Source organism: Haemaphysalis longicornis, unplaced genomic scaffold, assembly GCF_048455015.1.
Source record: "Haemaphysalis longicornis isolate Haplotype H1 unplaced genomic scaffold, Haemaphysalis longicornis Haplotype H1 scaffold_2, whole genome shotgun sequence".
NCBI classification, from domain to species: domain Eukaryota; kingdom Metazoa; phylum Arthropoda; class Arachnida; order Ixodida; family Ixodidae; genus Haemaphysalis; species Haemaphysalis longicornis.
The window spans coordinates 173687092-173708957 of NW_027526295.1; the positions used below are offsets into that span (position 1 = coordinate 173687092).

Below are 21866 nucleotides of genomic sequence, written 5' to 3' on the forward strand. Positions count from 1 at the left end.
GATGAGACGTATAACTTCGACGACCAAATCGTGTTCTGAACTGCACGCGTTTCTGGTTAGGGCATGAGGCACGCGCGCATTTACAAGCTCCGTTTTATTATTCCGAAATCATACTTATATACCCAGAATTACGTTCAACAAAGTATGAAAAGTGAGGAGAGGCCACATATATACATTTTAAGATACAACTGTTTCTTTCGTACGATTACCCCATAAGAAATTTTTTTTTTATTCGCCCAGAGTGCGCTGCTGGCGCACGTCTCTCCGTGGGAAATAATCTCGTAGGCTTCGCCAATCGCCCGTAAGTGCTACTTTTGCGAATGACAGAACATGAATTTGGTGCGGAACAAACAAATGGTCTATTTATCTGGTAATCGTGCATGTCCAACACACGTAACAAGAAGTTGTTTCAGCCGTTGTTCTGGGACAACTTAAAACTCACATGCTACAAAGAATCTCGCGCTACAAATTGGGTTTCAATTAGTTCTTGGCCAAGAATACAGCAATATTGTCGCGGAGCTCACAAAGACCTACCACAGCGATGACAGAGCGAATACCTGTAACATGACGGCAACGTAATCAAACATGTTGTCACGGGATGCAGACAATATTGAATGGCAAGGCGGGCGCGGTCTTGTTGGCAGGAGGTACGGTGCGTGGACGAATGGGTGACCCACTTCGAAGCTGCCTGGTGGGAGTAGCTGCCCTGTTGAGAGGCACAAGACAAGCAGGGGAAACCGCAACCTCCACCAAAACGCCGGCGGATTTTCTGCGCAATCCAAGGGCCTGAAGGAGTCCGCTTCATGAGCCGAGAGGGGCGAAGTTGGCGGGCCAGGGTGGAGATGACCACCACACCCTCCACCAAAGATGTTACGTGGCGGGACGGCGAAGATTACAAGAACGATGGTAGGATGTGAATGATGTAGTTGTGATGACGGACCCCGCTAGCACCTGGCGCTGGACCATCGCACGGAGAGAAAACATCGGGTGCAGAACGTCAAGGTAACATATTTCAGTCAAGACCTGCCAATATAAGGTGGTATAATTTTATCAAGATGCACTTTTAAAATTGATGCTTCGAAAGGTAGCAATTAGGAACTAACTACACTCTAAGAAAAAAGGGTAGAAAAAAAGGGTGGAAATCGAGGTTTTTCTCCCCCGGAACAGCGGGATTCTCCCTTTAGCTAATTACACGTAGCGCCCTCTGTACGGCCTCTACGAAACACCGAAATGGAGGAGGAAATATTCCCCCCTGTCGTCTGCAATCTGCTGTCGGCGCCGACACCGAAAACGAAACCGTTCTTCGTTGCACTGTGGCTTTCGCCGATCGGGCGCATACGACGACTATGAGCAACACCTCCCCTGCGATGTGCTCCTTGCTTGTTTTCTCGCTGACTTTTTTTTTTATTATTACCATGTGCCCGCCACGCTAACGCACGGCTCGCCAGCCGTGTGTTTGAAGCACATTCTGTGGGCACCCCTGTATGCTTGCTGTGGGCGACTCACCTGCGCCCTGTTCAACGTTACCACTGCATTTGTGGACGTTTTATACTTACGCCCAAGGGTAAAAGAGGTCAGCGATGATAGCAAACTGCCCCTTTTTTCGTCAACGAGCACGGACCACAGCATATTGACGCATCAGTTACCAACAACAAAAGCCCCCCGTTCGGTAACCATAGAGTTTCTTAGTAAGTATACTAGAGAGGAAACTGCGCCGCGTAAGCCATGTCGTCGTGGGGGTTCATGGGAAGACACCCTTTTTGGTTTGGGCTTGGCATGACAATTGGATTCTTAAGCGGTTTTTGGGATTTGCTTTCTTCACTATGCATTAACATGTTTACTAGCTACAAGGAAGCCGAAATCCTCCCGTTTCTGTGGTAGCCGTGTTCTGTGAAACAGCAGGCAATGCGTGATCGCACCTGACGTTGCCCATGCCGCAGTCGAAGGACGTATGACTGAGCGGGTAATATGCCGCCGCGAAATTTGTAGCCGACGAAAAGAAGAAACAAAACGTACTTCGACGAAGACAAGATACGGCAGATACGGGCGCTTGTATACGGATCCTATCTTGTCATCGGGCACGACTGTTTAAGGCCACGTTTTCTTTCTTTTTTTTTTTTGTTAAACTAGCTGGCGGTCACGGTGCACCGGGTCACCACGAAGTAAACGTTTTCATAGGCACGCTAAAAAAACTTTCGAAGCTCTTCAAACAACTTGTTATTTGAAATAATTGTAAAATTAATAACATCACAGTCTGTAATGAGCTACCCCCCAAAATATTGACATTATTCGTAACTACAACCTTGGCCTGCGGAATAGCAGGCACAACCTTTCCGGCAAAAATACGCTTTGCTGCTTTTTTTCTTAGTTTTAAAACAGCCTGTTTTTGTTTTCCACTTAATTGCACACTTTTCTTCGCGTTTTTGTGGCACTTTGTTTAAATGTGCGGTCACTAAAACGTTTCAATCCAAGCCAATTATGAAACTAAGGCGAGCACGATGTATAATGGCGGCCCATGACGACACAGACGACCTCGATGTGAGCCGCATAGACGCTAGCGCCAGATTCTTCTCTAGTGTATTGGCCGCGAGGGCCACCACTGGAGAGGCCGGCGCTGCGATCGTTTTGACGTCACTCATGGGATCGCCGTTCCTGCCTTGCTCCGGCTCGCTGGCCTTGCTGCGTAGTTTGCGTGACGCACCGCGAACACGTTTGTGATCGCGCTTTCTACGTGTGTTTTCGTGTCAATTTTCGGCGTTTTGAGTTCGTTCTCAGTGTGTGAAGCGTAATTTCATAACCTGGTTACTTTGTGAACGTATCAACAGTGGTGGGTTGGCCGCAAACGTAAGCATGGTAGCGTATTGTTCGGTGCCGCAGTGCCGGACGTATGCGGCCGAACCCGGTGTAAGCTTTCATCATTACCCCAGAGGCAAAAAAATGCGGGAGACCTGGCTAGTGAAGCTGAAAATGGGAAAAGATGCCAGCGCTCACTCACGGGTCTGCAGCAAGCACTTCCGTGACGAGGATTTCGTGTACGCCGCCGCAGCTAAGATGTTCGGTAAGTAACAGCTGACGTGTGCTCGCCAGCGCGCCCGGCAGCTTATCGCGGCCGTTCATCAACCGTGTCACTAACAGCAGTTGATTTGTGGCAGGCTGGAAGAAGCGTGGTCTTGCACCCGAAGCTGTGCCGTCCCTGAATCTCCCCGTCCGGCCCTTGGACCGCCCGCGACGCCCTGAACGCCGTCCAAACCGCGCGCAAAACAGTGGTGAGTGAGTGGAGTTTATGAAGAATGAAATATCGAGAAAAACGAGGACGCGTAGTTCCGACAAAAATAACGAGCGCCCGTCTACCCAGCCACTTTCATTACTTCCACTAACCAAACCATAAAAATAAACCAAAGCGGGTCTCGTATGCCAATCGATTTCATTAGGATACATTTCATATCTCCGTAAAACGCAGTAATTACGGGAGCAGGCTCGAAGGGGCTTTTCACAGATGCGTCCAGAGGCATCATCAGCGCTTTTTTGACAAATGAGTTAAGGACTTGGTGATGCATGACAGCTAGAGTGAGAAACGAAAGATATGCAGTACCCATGCCAATGATACAATTCGCAGATCTAAATTTTGCCACTGAACATTTTTATGTTTATTCAGGCTTTTTCTCACACGTGGAAGTTTTTTTTTTTTGGGGGGGGGGGGGGGTAGTCGCTGTGTTGCTTCTGCCACTTGATGCACGTTTAGGACTCGTTTGTTTTTTATTATGCCTGTCTAGAGGCAAAGTTCTGTGCTTTCGCATCAATTTAGGCTACTGCCTATCGTAAGTGAGTAGTGTTTTTCTGTGACAATGTAATGGGCAACGAGCTTCTGATTGATACCTTTCAATAATTTCACATTTTTTGTAAATAGAGCGTTTGTTTTGATGGTGCATTTGCCTCATAATGGCACGCATTAGCTTATAATGCAAGCTAATGTTACCGTCATTTCTTCTGTGTATATTGTTGCAATGTTCACACTATGTTTCTATGGTTTTGTCTGTTTCCAACGTCCTGCCTGGGCCATATAATTCAAGGCTTGTGAAAGATCTCATGACAACACTGTCTTTTCAACCAACCTATTGTATTCAATCTTTAGTCACGTAGCCTTGATTTGTTTTACTATTTGGCGTGTACGCTCTGAAAGGTTGAGAAAATTCGGGTGGGGCAGACAGGACCTGTTTATGCAAGCTTCTCGACCTTCCTCAGCTTGGGGGAAAAGGATAGCAACTTTTTTTTTTATTTCAGTGCCTTTAGGTACTGCACTCGGCAACGGTGAAGAAGTTCCTTTGGACTTCAGACGGAGCGCTTATGTTCGGCTAACTATCGAACACTGTACATTGATGAGAGAGTGGTGTCTACTAAATGTGCTGTGGTTATTCAGTCATCAAGTGGGCTCCAAACGAATAGTGCCTTACAGATGCACTCACTGATGGCATTTGTGTGTACGTACAGCTCAATAGCTTCTGGATTACCTTCAATCGGCCTTGCATGCCAAAATGTGTGCTTTCATGAATGAGCTCTATTGATGTTTTGTTGCGTAGATATCACGTGTCGCTCTAAAGAAACTATTATTCTACTCACTTAAGCTTACATGGTCAACAGAAATCTGATTTCTAAAAAAGTCAGTGTATTGCATACGAAAAGCCTCAATTTCTTAATGAAACGTGCAATCGGTAGTTGTGGTCGAATCCTTATTACATGTGCATGCTGTGGTGACATTATTGAAGTACTTTCAGTGCTAATGGGTGCTGCTCCGACATTTGCAGAGGACAGACCACTGGCTCTTGTCTTCCCCAAAAACCCGTTGGACGTGTTGCCCACTGACGAGGCCCAGCCCAGCACCAGTTCAGGTGACCCTGTGGATCATGCCGACCTTAACTTCGTTGAAGATGGCAATGAAGGTAACCAACCCCACAGGCAGATTTTTCAACCACACTTTTATTCTTTGTTCAGTACTTGTAATAATTCTGCATTGTGTTCTTCAGGTGTCCCTGCTGACGTCATTGCTGTTTATAAGGAAATAGGTGTTCAAGTAGACACATCGAGCAGTCAGCGTAGCCAGCCCTTGAGCATTTCCAAGCTCCAAGACGGAAAAGACCTGAACGTGCTTACAGGGATTCCATGTTTTCAGCTCTTTTATAACATTACTGACCTATACACAGAAAGTCGTGTACTTGCACGGGCCAAAAGCTTCTGTATTTCCAACGAAGATGCAGTGCTCATGTCTCTGATGAGGTTACGCCACAATATGTCATTTTCAGTTCTTGCTGTGCTCTTCGGTGTCCATCGCACCACAGCATCTGACATATTTAAATCCACCGTGGTGGTCCTAGCAGAAATATTAAGGAAAGCTGTGTACTGGCCAAGTAAAGAAGCTGTCGTGGATAATTTGACCGTGCACTTTAAGGAGTACACAAATGTGAGGGCGGTGTTAGACTGCACTGAGGTGCCGCTGCAGCGGCCAAAAGACCTGGAGTCACAGTTACTGATTTATAGCTGGTATAAGGGCACCTACACAGCAAAGGTGTTAATCTGTGAGACACCAGGAGGCCACATTAGTTACGTAAGTGAGGCGTATGGTGGTAGAGCATCAGACTCTTTTATAACAAAAGAGAGCAAAATCATGGAGAAGTTTCTCCCATCCATCGACAGTGTGATGGTTGACAAAGGTTTTTTAATCGACCAGCTGTGCCTCGATTACCATGTCGAGATGGTGAGACCGCCGTTCTTGCGTAAAAGCAAGCAACTTTCAAAACGTGACGCTGAAAGGAACCAAAGTATAGCAGCTGCCCGTGTGCATGTTGAACGTGCCATTCAGCGCATGAAGCAGTACAAAATTCTGACTGGTAACTTGGGCGTTGAACTGTTTCCTTACATTGACAACATTTTGCACGTTATCGCTGGGATTGTAAACCTTTCAAAGCCTATATTCACCAGCGACAAGTTCTTGGCGCAGCAGATGAGCACGTAGTGTTACTGGCTGAGAAAACTTCATTTCCTTGAATGTAGTATAGCGTTTAATGGGACCCTGCAATGCCTTCACAACTTTTTTGAAAATCTGAAATGCTTTCAGAACGTGGTCAGCAAATGCATCCAGTATGTTAGGTCAGATAGCCACGAAGTACCCAGGCCAAATATTACTGCTCTACAACTGTCAGATAACTTTAACTTGCTCAAAAGATTTTTAAGCGAAGCTTATTACTCCAGGTGCAAAACCAGAAAACAGCTCTCGGCATGAATTGCATCTGGCCTTCAAGCCAGTGCCTTGTGCGCTTGCGTGGAGTTATAAGCGTATAATCGATGTCCAATCTGCGCGCGTTCACTGCGTAAACAGAGCTATCGCTCGACAAACTTCGGCTTCACTCTGCGCGTTCATGCTGACTGTGCCGAGTAGTGTATGTCTGCTGCCTCTAGTGCAATTGTAGATGCGGTAATTGCTGCTACAAAAGCTTCGCTGGTCCTCCACCTTCACAGTATGAATTTTTTTCGCTCTTTCTCTGACTGGCATGCTACACGCACGTCAATGACGTCATTGAAGTGATGTTCTTATACTTATTTTTATTGATCAAGCGTGAATATGAAACGTGAATGGGTACAGATGCACTGGGAGGTCCCAAGGTAAGAACACCAGGTGGGACCTCCCGTGATAATTGTAAAAAAAAAGAAAGAGCAATCATTAAGCAACACTAGAATACAATGTCAGCAAATAAACACACAGTATAAAACAGAGAACGATGAATACAAAAACCAAAGAAAAAATATTACACTAAGAAGCAGGAACACTAAAACCAAAGAATACAACTAAAAAACAGCAATCATCAAGCAACACTAGAATACAATGTCAGCAAATAAACACTCAGTATAAAACAGAGAACGATGAATACAAAAACCAAAGAAAAAATATTACACTAAGAAGCAGGAACACTAAAAAACAGAATACAACTCCAATCTAGTCAAAAATGGGTATATGAATGCCACATCAACAAAAAAATATATACTACAGGGGGTGGTTGTCCAGCTTTCTTTCGGTTGCAGCAATTAACGCGCTCTATAGCCACTTTAAAAAAACCATAACAAAAGCAAAACAAAAAAAAAAAACCGACAAGTCTTGCTGCGAAGAGCAAACCACGTTGTGCCGCTCTGTTCTGGTGATACATATATTCTTTCAAGTGCTTTCAGGCTTGAGGGAAAGCATTTATCTGCCACACTGCGGGGTCCCTTTAAAGAATGTCTTTCTTGCCAACAGTGTGAAACCTTATATACCTGTAGCAGAAGCGAAGCTATCCGTACTTTGTGCACACACGAATAAAACTTGCTGCTCAACGAGCTCTATGTAAAACCCACTGAACTCTTAGCTGCAATTGTGTATTGTTAAAGCACTCTGAACTCCATCGACTAGCATTTTTTTTCGGCGCAGTGTTTCATTTTCTTGTTTGGTGCATGCTGTCAAGTTTTGTTGCTCTGATGTGACAGCCCTTTGCTTATGTTTTATCGTCATCATTTCCATTTTGGTAATAAAACTGCACCAGAAATGAAGGCTGAGTTTACTTCTCTTCACTGTGTAATGTGTGGGAGTACATATGCTTTAAAAAAGTAGACTGCACGATCCACGACAGCGTGGAAAAAGGACTCGTCAAACATTACAGAAAACAACAGAAAATTTGTGCTATCCTGGAAAACAAAAACGTCAGCACTTGTGAGCTCGGCAAGAGCCATCTGAACTTGAACCTGGCAAAAATATTTGCTGGTTTTCTTCAAGCACAAAGTCTCGTCTTTTGTCATTTCTTTTGCTTTGAACTTGTCTAAGTTGAGAGGGCACTTCACCTCCAGTATCCTGCTAGTGCAGCAGTCGCAGGTTACAATCCCATCTGGGCTGGCCCCAATGCAGGGGTGTTCTGCCAAGATGAGGAGCCCGCTGTTCTTCACCTGCACATTTTTATGGCACGATTGGGCTGCCGCGTATGCCTCTTTTGCTGCTTCTTCTAGCAGGGCACCTCTCGCCATGGCAGATGTTTGCACATTTTGCTCCCTCATTACTGTTCTGAGAAGTGGGCGCATGTCGTGAGGGCCCATTTTGGTTCTGACAGTGTTCATTCTGGTGTAAATGTTGTAAGCAATGGATGCGGTGATTAGTCCCCGCCTGTACAGCATCCAGAGTGGTGAGTCTGCTTGCTGTTCTGTGAGTTTTTCTATGCTTTCTATACATTCTTTCGAGTAAGTCGTTTGGATCTGAACGTACCCGTCATCCACTGATGCTCCTGTGGCAGCTGCTGCTTTGGCGGCTTCAGTAATTGCCGGTGGGTGTGTTGAGCACACCTCACCATAACGCGTTTCTGCGTTTGGTAGTTGCTGCTGTTGAGCCTCGTAGCAGCTCTCCTCTGCAGTGGCGCTGGATGTCTCCAAAGACCTGCTGACAATAGCAGTGCTGGCACTAACACTTCCTGCAACACAACACATCCAGTTCATAAGTTGCAAAATCCAGCGCTAAAGGTTTTACATGACACAAGCCGCGCTAAATATTATTGCATGAGCAGTAAACAAATCTGCGCAGTCGATCCGCAGACAGAGCAAGAAAGGAAGAGAACAGCACACGTGCGGAGAAGGAACATCAAGCTGAGCACCGAGCCGGCAGCCTCAAACATGACTCGTACTATGCCGCCGAATTTGGCATGACGTGTTATATACACTGACACGGTGCAAACAGGCATAGTGTACATTGCACAACTGCTGGCAATATAGTACATATTCTTACTGAATTCACTGTGGCTGAGTGCAGATGGCGTGTAGGGCAAGCCATGAAGAAGCCTCTCGAGTATGTCCCCGTCAGGCAACTTGATGGGCTCTTTCTTGACCTAAAACAGAATTGCGATCACGTACAGTCTTTAAGTAGGCACAAAAACAAAACGGGTCGCTTCAAGCACACAGTGCGCTTTCTTTGCATTGTGATGTAGCTGAATAGGTAGAGCATGCAAACTTTTGTGCATTGGCGTATGTTTATTTGCTATAGCTCGAGGTTTGGAAAAATTCGGTTTGTTTCTTGTCTATAGTGATGTACACAGAGCAAAAAAAAAAAAAAAAGCTGATATGGCACAGAGGACACAAGCACTTTTTTTTGCAGTTCTTCACTGGGAAGGCAATTATGCATGTCGTTCTTGATACCCAATAATGAATGCATACACATAAATGTTAGCTGAACTAAAGTTTGAAGCCGGGCTAGTTGGTTCGTGCTAGGTGGAAAAACAGCGCAAAGACTGGACGAAAGCATGAGGAAACGACAAACACGGGTGCAGTGTTTGTCGTTTTCTTATGCTTTCATCCCGTCTTTGCGCTGTTTTTCTCACCTAAAATGTTAGCTTTTCTTCCATTTCACAGGAAGTGTGTTAAAGGTTTTAATATATAATATTTATGATATTTAGTCCAACTGGGTTACTCACTGTGAGATGTTGCGTTTACAATATCATTAGTGTCCTACATGTATTATTTCATGGACAGCAAACAGGAAAATGAACATGGCTTGCTTACCCTTTTGGAGCTTGGCAGGTCCACGATCTTTTTCGGCTCGTACTTGCTCCTCACTCCTCCTTTTTGGGCTTTGCCCCATTGCTGTGGCAAATCAGTTCTGGACAGCACCGTGAATGTCTCCCTCGAATTGATGTGCAGGAGGAGTGCAACCATGTGTTTGCACTTGTGCTGGCTAAATAAGGACACATTTCCATCTGTTAGCTTAAAAGTAACGTGAATAACCAAAAATGTTACATCTGAAAATGCAATCTGTCAATACGCATTTGTGTTGAAATAACTGCAATGAAATGAAGGAACTTTAACATGGACAGATTTTAAGGAGTATAGAACCACTGTTTTTTATGTCATGCAAATGAAGATTATTCCGACCCCTGTGATTTTGCCATACCCTGCTTTGCACGTACAGGACGCTGCAGCCACGTCTCTTCCTTCAATGGTGACCTGAAGTTCGTGGGGATCCTTGTTGAGGCCGGAACTTTGCAGGACTAGTGCAGCCAGCGTAACGTCTTTCGCTCCCCGTTCCTTCACGCTACACACAACAACGTGCTTCGCCTCGAAGACAGCTTCGCCTTCTGTGAGCAGTCGCGAGGTCTCGAACTGCTTATCGATGAATTTCAGCACGCTGGAGAAAGGCAGGCTCACTGTAGACGGACAAAAAAAAAAAAAGCACACGTTCCAATTGTAATTTTCCACGGCGAGGTCTTAACGAGAAGTAAACGTCCTGTCTACATTCGCCCCGTAAGCACTGAAAACACGTTCTTACGTTGCCAACAAGGTGTCGCAAACCGTACGGCAGTGATCGTTAATCAGATCAGAGCGTAACTAAAATGAACAGCGGAAAGGAAATAGGCACTGGTGAATCCGAATTGCAGATCCTACGAGCACTTTTAAGCACGTGTGGCGAAGCAATTCGCTCACAGCTGCAGCGTTCATTGCCAGCGCCGTACGCGCGGCGAGATTACTACTCAGCGGCACGTTTCCGCCGCTGTTGCAAGGCGTGTTGTTTTCATTGCATACAGTACAGTCTGATACATGTCACGTCGCAAGTATTTCATCATGAATTTACGGCGTACCTTTCTCGACGTCCGTTGTGTCGTCCTCCATGGCGTCTGCAGTGGTAGCGGCTACCTAGGCGGGGTTGTGCCGCCGCCGGCACGCGACTCGTTTGGTCGCCCGAAGTGTCGCCGGGAACAAGCCAGTCGTTAATTACTTGCCCGTCAGTACGTTTAAATCAAAACCACAGAAGGCGGGTGGGTACGCGGCGGCCACAAGAAGAACACACTTTTTCGTGCGGTCGCCTATGCACGGAAAAACGTGGTCAAGCAGACGACGCAACGACCCGGCATCCCATGAGTGACGTCACTCGTTAGGTGGCGCCACGGTATGTCCTCGAGGCCAATACTGTAAGAAACTATGTCGGTAACACCTGGGCTGAATGGTTGCCAGACCAGCGGTGTGCTCTATGCTAAAAGAGCGAAGGCGAGACAATGAGTCTCATTACCCAAGCATACCTGCCGTACTGTTTCGTGAAACGTTTTTTCTTCTTTGAGCTATTTTACTGCTTCTTACAAAACCTCAAATTAATAAAAGTGTGCAATTGCACGGGTTACATTTGATGAAATAACAAAACCCACCTAAGGCTCGCGCACTGCCGTGGGTTATCGAAACAAGCAACAAGCTCATTGTTTCTACTTGCATTCTCGGCGATCAGGGTTTTAAAAAAATTCCACGCATTTCCCCGAGGGGAAGAATGTGAAAGTGCGAATGCAGGAGTTGAATTTGCGCGGTTCGGTAATGTTCGCGAAAGAGAGATCACACACACACACAACTACAAAGAAAGAAATATGCATTTATTCACAGACACCTATTTGTGTTGTCGTTGTACTTGATTGCTAGAGCGGATCTCAGCTTTGAAATGTCGTGTCAGTACTCCTTTAAGCGGGTGCATTAGCCCTTCTCACGCCCGATTCCTGGCCAATCCCCCACGTGGGTATGTGCCATGTCAGCGGCCAGGCAGCGCGCGCCCATCTCCCCCCGTTGCCAAGGAAGACGAGGAGATTCCTGGCAAATCACCCACGTGGGTATGTGCCATGTCAGCGGCCAGGCAGCGCGCGCCCATCTCCCCCCGTTGCCAAGGAAGACGAGGAGATTCCTGGCAAATCACCCACGTGGGTATGTGCCTTGTCAGCGGCCAGGCAGCGCGCGTCTATCTCCCCCCCGTTGCCAAGGAAGACGAGGAGCGCGCGCACCCGCAGCTGTTGCTATGTGGACGGACGGCGGTCACCGGAATTCAGGGTCGCTTATAAAGTGCATTCGCACTTAATAATTTGTCGCTGTTGCAATGTTTAGTTGTGGGTTGTGATCATGCGGACATGTCAAAAGTGTACTATATGTGGTGGTGTATATACGTGTAATATGCTTGCGATGTTCTGTGTTGCGTGTATTGCGCGTTAGCAGTGCCTTTAATGAAGTGTATGTCGCTGTTTTGTGCTTTGTTTCTTCCCAATATGTGCCCGCCCACATGCGGCCTCCGTGATGTTGGCTATAATATATACCTTATCCACAAAGGAAACCAAGGAAACGCCTTGAAGTGCCCACTGATGGTGATGCTTAGTAGCTGCCCCTCCCCACGCCTACCTTTTTTGTGCGTCATCTATCGGTCATTTTAAAACGTTTACGATTGGTGTACTTCGAGCACGCTAGAGGGCGAGCATTGTCGAGGATGCGACAGCGACGAATACGTTTTTCGTGTTGTCTGCATTGCCTTTGCGCTGAGATTTACGATTGCAGACGATCCGCGTTTTGATGCATCGGTTGTAGCAAGGTAAGGCGACTAACAACTCGTTGTTCTCAAATGGCCGCATTGTATGCGTGTTATCTCGTGTGCGGTGAACGGCGGGGTTACAAGCCTTTCAGAAATAAAGGCGGGATTTTGAAAGCAATCAGTATGACTTCTACTATGTTTACGGCGGCGCGTTCGCTCTGAACGAGTAGGCGGTGCGCGCAGCGAAACGAATGCAAAAAGTCGCGCATATACGATTGGCGACATCGCTTGCTAACCGCAGTTCTGCTGCTCGGTAGGTAATTTTTTGGTTATTTTAGCGCATTTTAGCGCACACAACCACAGTAACCTACGTATTTGTACTTCCTCGATCCTCAAACCCATCAGCTCGCTAGGCCTTTCTCGCATGACGAGCCTTGCTCATGTAACGCTGCCAGGGGAGGAACGCTCTTCCATTAGCTCACGAAAGGGGGAAAGGGGGAGAAACGCGCTCCTCCCTCATAAAGGGAGAATCTTTCTACCTCTTAGGGAGCAATATATGACACATACCTGTTTCACCCTTAAGGGAGAAACTACCACACCCTGTTTTCTGACGTCGGATGGGCGAAAAACCGCTTTTGCAACTTTGGCGTGCTTGCCGTGTCTTGCCACGCCCGATGTAAAAGTATAAAAAGAACCCTTTCCTCTTTTACAGTTGCTAAAATGGAATGAAGGAATATGAAATACTACTAAAGATCTTTCCAGAATTCTGAAATTTTGGTGCTTCGAGTTTCGCCGGACATGCTCTCCAGGCATTTCTTGCCCATCGTGAGACCAACGACATCCAACATTTATTGTTTCTAATTTCGATTCTTTACAGTGAGCTATACTTCAGGTAAGCGCGGCTGTTTATTCTAGGGTAAAGAAAAAAAAACTCTCTTTACTGGCAGTTAGGGGTTTTTCAAAACTTCCTTGAACGCGCGACCTAATGTAAACAACCGGTTCCGGCTCCCAACACTTCTCATCGCTTTTTAAGCAAAAGGAGCTCGAGAAAAGCGAGCCGTCCGTTTTGTAAGCTCTTCGGGTTCCCGTGTGTGTACATGCGCTAACGCATGCCAGCAAGAAGTTTACGCTGCGAGCGGGTAAAGAGAGGACATCGCATTAGAGAACGCAGACAGGGAGCTAAGCAGCCCAGTTGAAGCACCAAACAGTCCTTCCTTCGTTTTATTCCTCGTCTCGATTAGCTCCGTAAAGTACAGCTCCTCAAAACGAACTTATGCAGAAAAAAGAACCTCACCCACCCTCACGGATCCATCATGAAGCCCCAGGATGGTGCTTTGCCCGTGCGCAGCGGTTTCTTCTGGAAAACATTTGTCATCCCGTATTCTCAGCCTTTTGCTCGTGAATTGGGCTCATTTATATTTCTACTCTTTCTTCACTTGAACGGGTCAATGCTTGTTTGACCTTGTGCTGAATTTTTGTTTGAATTACCTGGCTGTCGGTTGCATCGAAAGGCACGCCTTGCTCTTTGCGCTTCCCGCGTTGCTTATAAACCTGTTTACTTCCGGGAAACTGCTTCCCTCTTTTCGTTTTCAACCTCTGAGTTCACCGTCCGCTCTCCTTTCGTTCTGCAATCCTTCGTTTTAGTTGAGCCCTAGGAAAGCGGCAGAGCAGACAAGCACGGCCGGAGAAGCCGGCCACACTAATAAGCTGCTTATTCTGCATCTCAAGTATTCCGGGCCACTCACGCCCAATCTACCGGCTCCACTCTTCCCCTTTTTCTCTAAGGTGCGCTGTTTTGTTTCGTGCGTTCCACGTGCTTGGCTTTGCTGCTGCCTCCTGTTCCTTGGGCCACATGCAGGCGCTTTACCATTCTACCATCCCTCTCTTACCGAGACGGTTGTTGTTTTCCTATAGCGAGCGCCCTTCGGTTCCCTCCGGCATGACTTGTCTGTCGGTAATCCACTCTTTCGCGTGCCTCACTTCAAACGTCTGCTCGAGCGTATTAGGCGGGTAAAGAAAACACAAGAAGGAATACGCAACATGCTTGAAAGGAGAGCGCAGGCAAGTGATGAGCGGGACTATGCCGTTCTTTTTTCCCTGCTTGTCGTATAGCCGCTGTATCGGCGCGGCGATCGTTTGAAACGACAGCAAGAAAAAAGGCTACCTGAACGAGAGGCGCTGTCATGCGTTTGCGCCTGTGTTCGACCTGGGATGAAGGAGACTTGCGAAGAAGCGCCCTATTTTGGGAATTGTCGTATATTGCGTCGCCGTCGTCGTTCAACCGTATCCCTCAGGTTTTTTTTTTCTTGTTATGGTTCCCTGCGATGTTGCAGCGCTACAGCTGGATGCTCAACAAAACATTGGGGGTGTATCTGCTCACTTCGTTGCAAATGTTGTTGAATTACGATAGTGTTTTGCTGCCCCCGCAACGTAAATGCCTTTCTTCTCTCCGGCGCTCACCTCTCACGCTCATGTTCTCCTGCCTCGCTCCTCCCGTGATAAACAGGGTGGAGGTTTGGTGAAATCAATTCGATTTTACCACGTTCCGCTGCTCGCGTGCCATCTGCTGGAACCTTTCGGTACTGCTGGACGAGCACGAGCTCTTTTTGGGTTTTGGGTCAAAACGTTGTTTTTCAACACGTATTTTTTTTTTTGGTGAACTTCGAATCGAACGCGCACCTTATTTCAATTAAAAGAACACTGCCTAGTACCAATTTTGCTATGACCATTTGTGTCAATTATGATTAATATTTTTCTTTTGCTCAGCAATGTTGAGAAGTTGATAGGCTGGTATGTGATTTAGTGCTTTGGAAAGGTTTTGCCTATAAAAACTTCTAATTCAAAAGCCCTGTTAACGTTTAGCTGGGTGACTGAATACAGGAACATACATACATACATACGTACATACGTACGTGAGTACGTACATACATACATACGTACGTACGTACGTACATACATACGTACATACATACATACATACATACATACATACATACATACATAGAGACCGACCAAATTTTTTCTGGTTTCAGTAGCCCAAGAGAGACTGTCACGTTTTAGATATGAGTAATAAATATTTTCTATGCAGGACACGTGCGAAATCACTACCAGAAGATATGTTGGGGACCTAGCCTGGATGACAACGGCAGCGTCGGTCAAGTTGGTAGCCGCCTCACCACTAATTGGGCGCCGCTGGATCAGGCACCACCACACGGCGCTTTCTTGTTTTATTTAGATGTTTGGTGCCGCTCAAACACCTCGAGTAACACCGCTTTTTTTAACTTTTTGGTTTGGTTCTGCTTTCATCATGCCTCTCTTCTACGCTGTTTTTAGGGGCGAAGCTCCGCTTGCTCGGGCTCTGCCCCGGCCGTACACGGCACATTGATGATGATTGTGGCAGGATTCCCCTAGGGATTGGCGAACGAAAGATTGGCCAAAAAGGTCAAAATGTTCGTTCGTTCGTTGCTACCAAACAAGGAGGAAAGGAAGAAGAAGAGGTTGTCGTTCGTCGCCTGCGAGCTCAATACTCTTGCTCGGGCCCTGTCCCGTCCCTCGTTACTGCCATACACGGCGGAATGATGATGATTGTGGCAGGATCCCTCTAGGGATTGGCCAACCAAAGATTGGACGAAGAGGTCAAAACATTCAACGCGTTCGTTGCTACCCAACAAGGAGGAGAGGAAGGAGAGGTTGTCGTTCGTCTCCTGCGAGCTGAAGACACGTACCGGGGTACGCGACACAAGACGCTCTGCAGAAGGGGACGGCCAAGGTGGTTAAAATGTCGCACACCGAATTCGCCAACTTACCCTGGAGATTCTCATCGTCCCAAACAGGCCCTACATAATCACCACAAACATCGACGTCGTCGACAGGCTTGTCAACGGAGCGGTGGAAAACTTGACGTGTCGAGTCTTTATATGATGTGTGGGCGAATGTTTCGCTGTTTTATCGATAAGCATTTTAGCTTCGCCCCTCTCATCATCATTTACTTTGGGGAGGTGGCGGGATTTTTTAACCCAGAGAGCTCCACCTTTTCATTATACTTTGTTTTGGCTCTGCTCACTACAGTGCGGTGCCGTTTTGTTATGTCAATTCTTGCTCTACTTTTACGACGCCTTTCCTCGATGTCGTTTAGGTGCCGTACAGAATGTTAGGTGACGGAGAGAAAATTGTCATGAGGCACAGACGATTGCTCAAAGAATCGGAGCGCGCACCGGGAAAAGAAAAAAAGCAGGTCCCGAGGAAGGTCAGCTGCAGCCGCACGTGCAATGCGAACCGCCTTGAGAGGTTAATGTACCAAGGGGGCTAACAGGAGGCTCCTGGCGATTGCGAGCGGGCGGAACGTGTTTCAGAGGGTACTTTACCGAGGACTGGAGGAGTGCGTGTGTGTGTGTGTGTGTGGGGGGGGGGGGGGAAGGGAGGGGGGGAGGGGGGGGGGCGTAGCCGCAAAATGCAACAAAAAGTTGAGCAGCAGGTAAGCACTAAGTCCTACTAGATTTTCGCCTTCACGTTTTCAAAATTCAACAAAAAGTTCACCAGCAGATCAGCACAAAGCCCTACTAGACTTTCGGTTTCACGTTCTCAATGCGTTCTGAGCTACCGCAGTAATTTTAGTTATTTCCTTAAAACGAATTAGACACGAAGTTTAATTGATTTAACACTGTTCTTTATTTTCGTACTTTGGTTTGATTATATTGCCCCAAAGCTGCGCAATCTACAAGTGGTCCAAATAGTGCTCTGATGTATAAATCGTGCCCTCAACAAGAGAAGGTTGGAAATATTTTATCTATATACAGTTCTCCTCCAGTGTCGGTGTTACCGAAGCCGCATAGATGGCGCCAGGGGTTTTTCACCACGTCAGTAACGGTTACACCACGAAAAGCGCGGGAAAAAAATTCATCCCATATTCTCAACACCTCCCAGGCAGCACAGGACTGTTCGGCCTAAATCAAGCCGGTGCACTTTGGCCAGTGATTTTCTATCCGGCCTTTTTCCGGAAGACCTCTTCAGCCCGTGTCCAAATGTGGGCCTTTTGGCCGTATACGGCCGTACTCCCATGGCTATCCAACTGCCAGTTTCCGTCGGCCAGTCGACCGGCTTACGTTCATACGGCCTGCTTCTAGCCCTAGGGCTCCGGTCATTCGAAAGCTACCTACGTGCGGCCGAAGTACGGCCACGGGTAGACAGCCGAGATGCGGTTGTTGGACTTCAGCCGGACTAAAGCTGCCGGAAGTTCGGCCATGCTACAGGCATAGGAGTTCAGCCACAGTACGTTAACTGTACTGGAGCCGGTGGACGACCCCTGCATGCAGCGCAAGTAGATGACTCAGTCACACTCTGCAGCAGCAAAAACCCACCATTTTTGCTGCACTTCAACCACATCAAAGTGAGCCCGCACTACACCACCAGCCGTCGAGCCTTCAGCGCAGCCTTGCTTAATCATCAGCGTCAGTTGACAGCAAAATTAATTTATTAAAAACTGCTTACAACTTGTCGTTCCTGTAAATGTTTTGCCTATTTTACTGTCAGATGCAGAAAATATTCATCTTTGCATATCTGGAATAGTTGTATTGTCTAGGTCCTGATATCTTCTGTGGGGCGGCCCACCTGTAATAAACGGGGAAGAGGGAGGGGAGGCGAAGGGCGCATGCTTTAGTGGGTTGAATTTAACAGAGATGAAGGGGCCGCTTTTAGCCAATTTCTTTCAAGACAATCTTCCTGAACACTTCCATGCTCTGACTAAATCGACTATTTTTACAAAAGTTGTTTGCGCATATGACAGCGGCACGAATGCCTTAATGAAGCGTTTTTTGGTACTCCTCAAAACAGTCTAGAGCATTCCATATAATTTCCTTCACACGAACGTATCTCCAGTTTTTGGCCATTTCCTTTGCAGAGAAATTTTCGACTCGATCAACTTTTCTCATGAGCTTTCACAGGGCTGATCCAAGGATAGATTGAACAAGTACCTTCATATTTTTTATGTTGTTTTCATGAGTTACGTGCACACCACTTAATAGCCCAAAAGAACTTAATATTCCTATGTCATACTTCGTTAAAAAATTGTAGACGCGTTGCGAATGATGCCCTGCTTCTGGTGGATGCAGCTCTATCACTTTCTGTTAACTCAACGAAAGGCGTAAGACTAGAGTTACATAATTTCTTTCAAACCAATAATATAGCAATGGTCATATGTATACAGCAAAACTTGCATACTGAAACCAATAAATCATAATAAATATTTCATTCGTCGAGTTTGAATGCGTAAGGCCCTTAACCCATGGGAGGCGAACTTGCGGCTCGGCCCTTTGTATACACACCTTCCTCCAGCTTTAGAGTTTAACACGGCATTCCTCGCACGCCCCTCCAAAACAGCAGCAGCCGTGCTTTGCAGTCTAACTGTTCCAGTGGCCACATTTTTGTACTTTCAGCAGCTTCAATGGCTGCGTGTTATCCTTTTTTGTTGCCGCGATTGACACTCTGGGAAAACAATTTTTGATTGATTGATTGATTGATTGATTGATTGATTGATTGATTGATTGATTGATTGATTGATTGATTGATTGATTGATTGATTGTGGGGTTTTAACGCGCCGACGCAACGCAGGTGATGAGGCGCGCCGTAGTGGAGGGCTCCGGGTTAATTTTGACCACCTGGGGATCTTTAACGTGCGCCGAAATCTCGTACACACGGGCGTTTTTGCTTTTCGCCTCCATCAGAAAAGCGGCCGCCGCTGCCGGGAAACGAACCCGCGACCTCGTGCACAGCAGCGCAACGCCTTAGCCACTGAGCCACCGCGGCGGGTAAAACAATTTTTGTACCCTCCTATTCCCATTTGCTAACGGATGCCTACAAAGAGGCACTTTTCATCGAGTTTCTATTTATTTGTTTATTTATTTATTTATTTATTTATTTATTTATTTATTTATTTATTTATTTATTTATTTATTTATTTATTTGATACCTACTTCGCCTTTGCATGCATAACAGTAAGCGTCAAAGTTGAGGCCAAATAACAAAATAATTCTACAAAGCGCGGGGGAAATCGTCATTATAAACAATAGATACAATTAGAGGTGGAAGATAATTCCAGTTTCGAAATTGATCTGAGATAAAATGAATTCCGCAAGGCGTCCCAAAGTTATTTGGTTTAAGATTGCGGCACCACTTTGGGATATGTAGAATGGCGCTTGGGAATACATCTCTTTGATTCCAGTTTTCGAATAATAGACATTACGAAGAAATTTCAACCTGAGGTGTGGTCAGTGATCTTTCACGTTTTACCATTTAAGTTTACTTTCACTTTCTCGCAAGCAAAGTTGACGGTCCAAATTACCTAAAACGAATCACACTTCCCCATTCTGTATGTTTTCGAGCGTATCAACCAGCTCTTTCGTGTGCGGATCCCATCAAGCACTTGCTTGCTCTAACATTGAGCGTACATGAGGGAAACACGGTTGTTCTTTCAAGTTTTATGAAGGTTCACTGAAATTGTATCTCAGAAAACACAAAACACGTGAAACCTCAACTTTTATGTTGTGAACCTGCCTAGTTCACCTCAAACCACTCGTTAAGACATTCCTACTTATTCCGTTGCCGTTCTTAAAGAAGCGCCATTTGCAGTATCCGTATTCAATTGGTATGAAGTTTTTCTTTTAAAGGGGACGTTAACAGACTTTGTAACATTCATTGACTTTTCTGAATCAACACACCATGATGCTATTAAATTCTAATCATGCAGCAGGTATTCGGAATTGTGCTCATTGTCTATAGTCCTGTAAACTATACAGGAATTCGCGAACAATTTGAACAAAGATTTGAGGCCAATAGTAATAACATTTATATACAACAGAAACAAAAGAGGGCCCGCAACTGACCCTTGGGGAATTCCTGAGGTCACGGGAACATATCCGGACGAACAACCATTGAGCGCGACCGACTGTTGTCTTATAGAAATATACTCGGCTATCCATGCAATAACCGATTCATTCAGGTTATAGCCTGCAATGCACTAACAACAATGTCATATAAAACACCGTCAAATGTTTTTTTGTAGTCGAAGAAAATACCGTCACCTACTTTAGGCTTATCTATAGCTAGAGCCAAGCAATGCGTGAACTCAACAAGCTGCGTTAAGCAAGAAAACCCTGACGACATCCGTGTTGACTAAGATGCTGGAGATTATGTTTAACAAATTGTCTCCTATCCCAAGTGTACCTGAGCTCACCTTTATATACCACAACTAAATAAATTCCAGACTTCGTCATTGACAAGGCTCTGCTGTTATCGCAAATTTAAAATAACACTAGTTTATAAACAGGCAGTCAAAAAATCGGATGTAGTAACATAGTGCAGGGCACGCAGTTGAGCCTACAAATGCACGAGCTTAGCTTCGAACAAAATAATGCAACAATGTTTTGTGAGAATTAGCGGTAACTTGCGCTTGTGCGCGCCCTTGCCTTTCTTTGGTGGTGAGTCATTGATATGGCGCCGGTTGAGCTCCTGCGTGGTGGCCGCTTGCTCGACGCCCTTGAAGGCCAGTTAATTTCGGCGAACCACGGCCATCTCGAGTCGGACAACCATGCCGCATCGATATCTCCAATGCTCTCCATTTATCGAGGGGGCGAATACCGTCGAGCTACTGCGTCGACGAGGCCGGCAGGCGAGGCGTGGTAGCGCTGCGACTGACAATGCTTAGCTGGCTCGTCGGTGCGGCACAGTCTTCTTGTTGCAATAAGTGGTATTCCAATGGCCTAAAAGGTTAACTGGTAATGCCCAGTGAGTCCTTGCACCTTGCAGGTTAACCTAGTACCTCTCGTCACTGCTCGACAAACGATGTTCATTCATTTAAAGCGTAGAAACACAGAGCGGACGAAAAACCCGTCAGCATCACTCTGCTCCCTAGCGGCTTTTTCAAAACGACGGGTTCCAGAAGTGCATGGGTTATCGGCGCCCAGGCGCGTGCCGTTGTTCGGCTGTACACCGCTTTCCGAAATAACGATGGATAACCTGAGACTTTACATCGGCTGATCTCCAGCTGAACTTCAACTGGTTGTCAAATATTCTGCGGCCGTTGGCTTGCCGGCATTCGGCCGAAGACTGCTAACCGAATTAAAAGCGTACATTCTGTGGTTGTACGTAGGCTGGTATCCTTTATAACACTGATTGCCCGAGGAAAACGAATATTCTGCCGGCCGGACGCGCGGTTCACCGTAGAGAGAGCGAATGCGCGGCAGCCGCGCTCCGGTCGGTCTCCTTTCGAACACCAACTGCCACAATAATACGAATATTCTGTGGCCGGTCGCTTGCCGCGCTTCGGCTGAACACCATTTCCCGAAGAAAAAACGGATGCCCTAAGGTCGTCCGTCAGCCGTTCTTCTTCTGAACATCGGCCGCCGAAAGTAAATTGAATATCTGGCAGCCGGGGGCCTGCTGCTGTGTGTCTGAACACGGGCGGCCGGAGAAATACCGAAGTGCTGGTAGCCGAATGTTGGCTGTTTAACGGTTGAACAGTGGCTGCCAGAACCGGAATGCTCGCCGGAC

General features: G+C 46.5%; 2 protein-coding genes across 2 annotated transcripts; one reads left to right on the forward strand and one right to left on the reverse strand.

Annotated features, from left to right (window-relative positions):
• Nucleotides 1-2631: 2631 nt before the first annotated feature.
• LOC144169493 (uncharacterized) lies at nucleotides 2632-7568 on the forward strand. The gene is made up of 4 exons (XM_077698681.1): nucleotides 2632-3058; nucleotides 3153-3266; nucleotides 4803-4937; nucleotides 5022-7568. Exons 1-4 carry the CDS (start codon nucleotides 2851-2853, stop codon nucleotides 6005-6007), a joined length of 1443 nt encoding a protein of 480 aa, XP_077554807.1. The 5' UTR covers nucleotides 2632-2850; the 3' UTR covers nucleotides 6008-7568.
• Nucleotides 7569-7702: 134 nt separating this feature from the next.
• On the reverse strand, nucleotides 7703-10954 carry LOC144168421 (uncharacterized). Its single transcript, XM_077697414.1, has 6 exons — nucleotides 10632-10954; nucleotides 9947-10199; nucleotides 9559-9730; nucleotides 8789-8888; nucleotides 8031-8477; nucleotides 7703-7707 (listed from the first exon to the last, which is right to left on the reverse strand). The coding sequence occupies exons 1-6, from the start codon at nucleotides 10660-10662 to the stop codon at nucleotides 7703-7705; spliced, it is 1008 nt and encodes a 335-aa protein (XP_077553540.1). The 5' UTR covers nucleotides 10663-10954.
• Nucleotides 10955-21866: the final 10912 nt, after the last annotated feature.

Excerpts from the sequence above, each read along its gene's own strand:
- LOC144169493 (XM_077698681.1), top strand. The coding sequence starts at position 2,851 with ATGGTAGCGTATTGTTCGGTGCCGCAGTGCCGGACGTATGCGGCCGAA. Across the intron at positions 3,059-3,152 it reads CGCCGCAGCTAAGATGTTCG|GCTGGAAGAAGCGTGGTCTT; the intron begins GTAAGTAACAGC and ends GATTTGTGGCAG. Across the intron at positions 3,267-4,802 it reads AAACCGCGCGCAAAACAGTG|AGGACAGACCACTGGCTCTT; the intron begins GTGAGTGAGTGG and ends CGACATTTGCAG.
- LOC144168421 (XM_077697414.1), bottom strand. The coding sequence starts at position 10,662 with ATGGAGGACGACACAACGGACGTCGAGAAAG. Across the intron at positions 8,889-9,558 it reads ACCTGCCAAGCTCCAAAAGG|GTCAAGAAAGAGCCCATCAA; the intron begins GTAAGCAAGCCA and ends ATTCTGTTTTAG. Across the intron at positions 8,478-8,788 it reads ACTCAGCCACAGTGAATTCA|GAAGTGTTAGTGCCAGCACT; the intron begins GTAAGAATATGT and ends GTTGTGTTGCAG.